Source organism: Nilaparvata lugens, chromosome 7 (genome assembly GCF_014356525.2).
Source record: "Nilaparvata lugens isolate BPH chromosome 7, ASM1435652v1, whole genome shotgun sequence".
Taxonomy (NCBI): domain Eukaryota; kingdom Metazoa; phylum Arthropoda; class Insecta; order Hemiptera; family Delphacidae; genus Nilaparvata; species Nilaparvata lugens.
The window spans coordinates 5,586,842-5,595,001 of record NC_052510.1 but is presented as its reverse complement, the minus strand read 5'-3'; the positions used below and the strand labels follow the sequence as shown (position 1 = coordinate 5,595,001).

Here is an 8,160-nt window from a genome sequence, read left to right as displayed (position 1 = left end):
TTGCTCTTACATGTGGTTATAATTTGAGTGATTTTTTTTGAGTAACACTTGAACTACTACAGGACCTCCTGTATACTACCAATAGAGGTATACATAGGAAGTCCTGAATACTATCATGTAACACTCCACTTGCATAAGGAGAGCTCAACAAAAGTTGAGTTAATAAATACAGATTTGTTCAACTGTTGGTCAGTGAGCTGTTGTCAGCTGGTATAGCTGCATTCAGCAATTTAATGCAAACTGTCAGCATTGGTTATAAATAAAAACATGAGTGCTTCTTGCCATTCAAGTGAATGTGACTAGAGAGGTGTCCCCAATAAGCACGTTTGAATACTTGACTCTGTAACTGAGATTGGATATTATTCATTTCAACTTACAACTTTGCCAGCATCTGATGTGATATTGACAATGCGGCCACTTTTCCTCTCAGCCATGCCTCCAACAACAGCTGCCAGACAATTGAGCGATCCCTTGCCATTCACATCTTCCATCTTGCACCACTTGGCAACGTCGCAGTTCTTCATCACCTGATAATACATGCAGTTGCCATTGTCCACTAGAATTTCCACTGGACCCCAACAATTTTCAATGATTTCGACTGCATTTTTCACCTGAAAAACATACAATTTTTATAATCTCACATTCCCAGTCTCCTTTGTGATATATTAAAACAAATATTAGTTTTACTATTTTTTTTAGTTATTTGAAACCGGCAGGGATGTCGCTGATCAGCTCATCTACTCCTCTTACCAATTTTGATACTATGTATATATCTTTCTTGTATTCATCATCATATATATCATCAATATATTGCTCATATATATTGCTCATAATTTATAATTGTTCAAGTTCTAAATTTTATCTTGTGTGCCATGTTAAACTTTCATTTTTCAAGTTATATTGTAAATATTTATAATTTTCTTTTTAGTAACAAGTTGTTTTACATTAGAACTCTTTCCCCACACACAGACTTGTCTATGTGGGGAAAATTCACAAGTATTTATATTATTTATACATGTGTACTGTATTTGTAGTGATTTCTGTGAATAAACTCAATTTGAATTTGAAAAAAAAATTATATACTTTTATGACAATTAGGCCCTTGTGATTAATAGCAGTTTTATTTCATTCTGAGTTTGAATAATCAGCCAACTGTAACACATTATAATAAATGCGATCCTATTTTGATTTAATCCTGGATTGAATTGTACTTTAATTCAACTGCTATTGAACAAAATGAATGCACTGACTTCAAATACAGAACAGATTGAGAAATGAATAAATACGAGAATTCATAACGTATAATACCGTTGTTGGTTATCCATCTTGTTTTCACTAATATTATTATTAATGCATTTTTATAACTTCAAAGTGAAAAACACTCACATTCTTTGGTTTGGCGACGACCGTTTCGTGCTGGTGTTGCACATTCTCATTGAGAGCACGAAACGGTCCTCGCCACACCAAAGAATGTGAGTGTTTTTCACTTTAAAGTTGTAAAAAAACATTAATAACGTCTAATACCACTCAATCTTAGGTTATTAGAAGCAACCGTACCGTAATTTGAATAATTTACTAACTACATCTTTTGTAATGCAAGTTATCGATTAATGCCATTTTTCCTAAATAAATAATTGGAAGTTTTAACAGATTGAATTCAATCTATTTTTATCCATACATCACAAAAACAAGTAGATAAAAAATATAATAAAAACCCTGGAGATTCACCTGAACCCTTGATTCCCTGTATGCACTGTATATGTGGTTTGACATGCATTCTGATTCAATTGAAATGTGGTTTTGTGGCAGTGAGATTTTCTATGAACAGACATTGTTTAATTTAGTGAATTTTGGGGAAAAACAATTGATACTGTATCTGTAATTTTAGAAAATAGTTGTAAGAATCAAAAGGCCAGGGATTTGATTACTCAACAATAATTAGTGTGATAAAGACCTCGTGAATAGTTGTGATCCTGGCATTTCAAACGCTGTAAGAGAGCAGGTAGAAGTGGGACTGACTTTCTCACTCTCAGATATCATTCCTCCTGTGGACATTGTCCAGTAATGAGCATGGAATGGAATCATCCGACTTTGGGGAAAAAGTAGACTGCCGAGTTCCTTGACCCCACCACCAAAACTCCAGTGATCAGTCGCATGCAGGGAAGGCCAGGGGTCACAGCTATTCCAGACGCCTCTATCTAATTGCTCAGAATACATTATTTTCATCTTCACACACCAATTTTACACTAAATTGTAAAACAAGATAGTTGAAAGAAATTGAAAAATCTCACCTCAAATGAGCTAGTGACATCAACTTTCATAGCAAGCACATGGCTAGCTCCAGCCTGCTGCAATTTTTTCTTCAAATTTTCCAATTTCTCCGAATTTGTAGCAAACATGGCGACCTTTGCATTGCACAGAGCCAGCTTCTCAGCAATGGCGGCTCCAATATCCGAGGAAGCTTCACTCACCAAAACTATCTTACCGCTCAGATCTGTGTCAATCTCTGCACTTGCTTCTACAAAAGTGATAAAACATGAATTATTATTTAATAGAATAATTTATATAGTTGAAAATCAATTGAGAAACATGTTGTTGTCTATGGCCCAGTTGCACGTGAATCTAAATCAAATATTAGATTCAATGAAGGTTGAATGACTTCATTTAACTATGGCTAATTTAATAATCATAAATTGATGTCTAATTTATACACGCTCAGTTGAGAGCAATAGGAATATCCAGTTGACTTCATGTCTTAAAAAACCAGAGGGAGAAAGAATAAGAGAGCAATCTATCTTGTGATGTGAAGTAATGACAGAATAACTATGACTTGAATTATCAAGCTCAAGCAATCACAGTTTGAGATAAATGGATTGAAATCAAGTCCAACTTCATATTGTATTAATTTGAATGAATGTTGAGCTCACCTGACTTACTGGGACTATTAGCGGCCACAGGAATGCATCCCAATTGGTGGAGATGGTCAAGGTATTTGCTATAGAGCTCAGCATCGGCTACCGGGTATGTCACCTTTCTCTTTTCAATGAAACAGTTCAGTCTCTCTTTTTTGAATGAAGCCAAATTGGTGAAGTAGTTTTCATTCCTGCAACAGTAAATTGATCAAAATCTATACGGAACATCAATATATCTTCGTTTATCAGAAATAATCATTTGAAATATATTTTGTTAAAACAAGGGATTGAAGTTTGTTCTAAGACACTCACTTGTTTGTATTATTATCATACCAACTTCTTAGATCTACACAAAATATGGGTTAAAATTCAGAGTAATTAGAATATTATGTGAACACTTTTATTTTGAATTTATTTTGCCAAGTTAAAAATTCAACAATCAACATAGAAAATGAGGTAAATTAATATATTTGAATAAGTTTGAATTGAAGTGTAATTGGATAAGATTCCGAATACTTTTGGTTGACTTACTTGACCAGGGATTGAAGTAGATGTGACAGAGGTTTCAAGTCTTCGTTGGCATGCACTTGTTTGGCCCAGTCGTTGTAAGGCAGTGATTTCAAATTGTAGCCCCTTCTCTCCATTAGTTTCCACAATTCCCTAGAGAAATGAATACACATTGGGTTGTATTGCTTCTTATTGATGTATCAAAATAATGACTCCAAAATATTTTAAAAATTATGTTCATTCATTGCTCTCCCTTGACATGCATATGAATTACATTGAATCCCAATATACACGCGTATGATTACATTTTCAGAAAGCTTGTGTGAATTTGAAATTAGAATCATCAGTAATATCTTGAAAATTGCAACTTAAGAAACCTTAGAAGAGTTACAGACAATGATTACTTCATTAGAATATTATTGTAATACTTTTTTTCAAATATTTCATTATTGTATCAATTACTGTTGCAATAAATTAGTTTCTAGAAGCGTAACATGAGATACCACCTTAATAATAAGTCAATTTATTTATTTATTCATTCATTGTATCAATCATTTATATAGATCATTTGAATAACATTGAGAAAACACATAAAAAAGTTAAAAAGAAGAAGACATAATTTGGTCAACTTAAATTACTACAAAATACATACAAATTCTTTTGTCATAAACTTTTCAATTGATATTTCCCTCTGGAAAACACCATACAATCAAGAGAGAGATATCAGTTTGCTTACTCGCATGGAAGCTGGTCCTCATTCACAAAATGGTAGATTTTTCCCATTGAGTTATCCAGATCCAAAAACAACTCCACAAACATTTCTTGTACAAAATCAATTGGCGTCATTTCAATCTGAAATTGAAAAACAAAAATGAAGTGAACACACGGTCTTCTATAAATATATTACAGACGCTATTGTACACACGTTTATTGGAATATAGATTATGGATGTTTCTACTAGATGTTCATTTACTAGGAAACATTATTTTGTTGTAATGTGAGATAAAGAAGTTCCGCAAAGTAAGAAACTTGATAAAGAGCAGAAAGTTCCAGACTGAGAAATACATAACAAACTCATCAAGGGGAAGAACTATTTCTGCCAAGTCAAAGTTTTTACAGTGTAGATACAGCACAATAAACAAATGCACCGGACTGTTCTGAATTGTGAGTGAAATTTCCATCTTTATTCAAGTGGCCCTTTTCCAATTAATTTTGAGCATACATACCTTCCATTTAATGTCAGGCACTGCCCCAGTTCTGATGACACCCTGGATCATGTACAGAGTGAAATCTGACGGATTACAACTGGCTACCTTAGTACTGCCTGATAGATTGCCAAATCTGCAAAATGCACATTCCATTTTCAAATAAATCCGTAAATAAAAGCTTGAAAAACAAAACTATTCTAAAACTGAATCTGAACTATATTTATTTTCAAATAATCCAGTTTACGCCTAAGCATATTATGATGTAGAAGTTTGATCGAGTTACGAGAGAAGCTCAGCTGCCATTATGCCGCTGCAAACCTGCAATTTCAAGGTTTTTCTAGTGACTGAACCATCCATATACGAAAATGACAAATTATAATCTCAAAATATGAAACTATAAAGATATAATTAATGAAGAAGCAGATTTGGGTATAAGCTTGGCGTGTCTTTAGGGAAGATTTATTATAGAAATAGAATGATAAAAAATGTTACATTATGAAAAAAAGATGAGCATTTCCAAGTAATTTAGTGCCAACCTGTAAACAACACATGGAAATCCATATTTAGCAGTTTGCAACACAAGTTGCTCGGCCAGCCATTTAGTTTGGCCGTAACCACTTTGAAGACGATCCAAATGTGCAAACATGTCACTGTCCTCACCGCAACCCAACATACTGTCAAAGAATACTGCATTTGTACTGAAAAACAGTGAAAAAATAAATTTTATAAACAACAAAAAAGTAGACAAATTTAAAACTCAAGATTAAAATTCAAGACACATAAAGCAGTAAAAGTACAAATTTCAATTCAGTCTCAAATGTGTGATTTGTAATCATTATATTGATGAAGAAATAAATATTGATATTTGTATAATTTAATTAAAGAATAAATTAATAAAATATATCTATTAATTAAAGAATAGCATTTTTAAAAACTGGTACTGCTAAACCTGGATAGGTTTCACAGCAGGTACCTCTAATATATTATATTACAACAAAAAAATAAAATGTAAGCTAACATGAAATTGAATAATCAAATATATTTTAGAAAGTTTACATCTATTTTAAATGAAATAGCTGAATAAGAGAGGATGAGGATTGGAAAATGTTAATACAAGTAGAGTAGAAGAAGAAAAAGAATCAAGATTACAAATAATATTAGTTATATTATTATAGTATTTATACAAACCTTATGTAATGTATGGGCTTGACTTTGTTGTGTAGAGCAAACTGGATGATATTTTTGGTGGCCTTCACATTATCCTTGTAGAGCGAGTGAAAAGGAAATATCAGATTGACTTTAGCTGACGCATGAATAATAAAGTCAATTTCTTGTGCGAGGGAATTGTAGGCATCATCTGAGAGGCCCAGATTCAGCAGAGATACGTCACCTGGTGAGATAAAAGTATCAATTTAATACAATAATTGTAATGATTTATTCAATGTGATTACTGTACTACATCATAAAGTCAATAGGTGTAAATCTTATTATTCCTATTATATGACGAGCTGAAGCTACATTTGCTGTGGAGTCAGAGGGATTCCTCTCGAATGGTTCCAGAGCTATTTATGTAACCGTAAACAGACAGTTTGTATCAATGGAGTATGTAGTGAGTCAGAGAAAGTTGACTATGGAGTCATTCAGGGTAGTACCTTGGGCCCGCTGCTTTTTTGGTATACATAAATAACTTTATTGTAAAGTCTAAAGTTGATTTCAATGGTAAGCTATTTTTATTCGCGGATGACACAGCAATTGTTTCATTTGGGCCTACATGGGAGGATGTCTTCGAAACGGCTACTAAAGACCTTTTCCAGGTCAAGAAGTGGCTTGACCAGAATAAACTCTGTCTCAACGTTGATAAGACCAAGTACCTACCCATATATTCCAAAATCAATAGTGCCCCATTGCAGGACCCTGTCCTTAGACTTCATGCAATGATTATAAGTCGGCCACTTGTGGCTGTGGGATGGATATTGCAATGTATGAGCAATTTAAGTATCTTGGAGTGTTAAAATGGATCACAGACTGAGTTGGGCTCCACATGTTGCATACCTGAGGCAGCGGGTTCGAAGAATGATATATGCATTCAGACTCCTGAAAGAGGTTCTTCCTCTTTCTCAACTCAGAAAAGTTTACTTTGCATATATTCAATGAATAATCTCATACGGTATCCTGGCCTGGGGAGGGGCCTCATCGGCTACCTTGGAGCCCCTGGCTGTAGCACAGCGTGCAATTTATTAAAAACTGCCTGAACAGGGATAGTCGCTACCCATCGGAGTTAGTCTAACAGGAATTCCATGTATTGGATATCAGACAGATTTATATTACAGTTTTTGACATCAACATAACATTGGCATTGTGCAGCCACGCCAGCTCAATAATTGTACCAATACTAACAGCCACTATCTATGTCACATTCTGTACAGGAATATCCCAAACCATCTGAAGCGAATGGAAAATGTTGTCAACATTATCACCTATAAATGCTCCCTTAAGAGGTGGCTGTTTGGAATTGGTTGGAACGCCGCATCGCGGCTAATCCAATCCACCTATATCCATTGTGTATCCATAGTCGTGTGGACTATTAATTGCAAGCGATGAGGCATGCAATTGATAACTCGGAGTAGCATTTATTTTCTCCCGAATTTTCTCTGCTTTCAACTCGGTAAGCTTTTGATGATAGTAGCATAGTTGTTTACATCAAACTATTGTCGATACAACAACCCAAACAGCCATTAGTTGTTTACACACCGATATGTCGTCAAGCACTGCCGTTAATGATTTGGAGATAATTCAAAATAAGTTATTGAGGTATCTTTGTTTTAAAAAGTATAATACATTTTTTCCAATAGCTTTTCCACTGAAACTTCGAGGTCAACATTTAAAGTCAAAAAATTAAAAACCAGAAGATCCATTGGAGCATTAATATGTTATTATATGAAATTCTAAATAATATAAGTTATTCATGCCAGATTTCATCAATTTGTAGAATTTTCATGTTCCATGCAATAGACCAAGACCATCGACGCCTATTTATTCATTGGATTTGACAGTTACCCTTGACTTCACAAGTGATTTTTTTGAGGCCACTGACGCCTACTTATTATTTTATTGATGTCTATCTTGACATTCAACTCATTGAGGCCACTGACGCCTATATAATTGTATTCAATTGTAGCAATTATTCTTTGTATTTTACAGTTACCCTTGACTTCACAAGTGATTTTTTTGAGGCCACTGACGCCTACTTATTATTTTATTGATGTCTATCTTGACATTCAACTCATTGAGGCCACTGACGCCTATATAATTGTATTCAATAGTAGCAACTATTTATTTATTGGATTTGACAGCTACCCTTGGCTTTACAAGTGATTCACTGAGGCTACCGACGCCTATTTATTTATTGGATTTGACAGCTACCCTTGGCTTTACAAGTGATTCACTGAGGCTACCGACGCCTATTTATTTATTGGATTTGACAGCTACCCTTGGCTTTACAAGTGATTCATTGAAGGCCACTGTCGCCTATT

At 34.2% G+C, this 8,160-nt stretch overlaps 1 protein-coding gene across 13 annotated transcripts in view; it reads right to left on the bottom strand.

The window, feature by feature from the left end:
- LOC111053064 (linear gramicidin synthase subunit D-like) overlaps positions 1-8,160 on the bottom strand; it is a 181,011-nt gene that overhangs the window by 80,411 nt on the left and 92,440 nt on the right. For 9 of the 13 annotated variants that reach the window (XM_039433514.1, XM_039433515.1, XM_039433517.1 and 6 more), the window contains 5 exons: positions 5,816-6,017; positions 5,164-5,325; positions 4,646-4,760; positions 4,156-4,271; positions 3,444-3,572 (listed from right to left, as the gene is read on the bottom strand). In XM_039433514.1, coding sequence (XP_039289448.1) covers positions 3,444-3,572; positions 4,156-4,271; positions 4,646-4,760; positions 5,164-5,325; positions 5,816-6,017 — 724 coding nt within the window. Of the gene's footprint in view, positions 1-171; positions 612-2,291; positions 2,519-2,927; positions 3,104-3,443; positions 3,573-4,155; positions 4,272-4,645; positions 4,761-5,163; positions 5,326-5,815; positions 6,018-8,160 lie in introns of those variants that run through there. The other 4 variants (XM_039433516.1, XM_039433513.1, XM_039433509.1 and 1 more) reach the window with 4 other exon arrangements.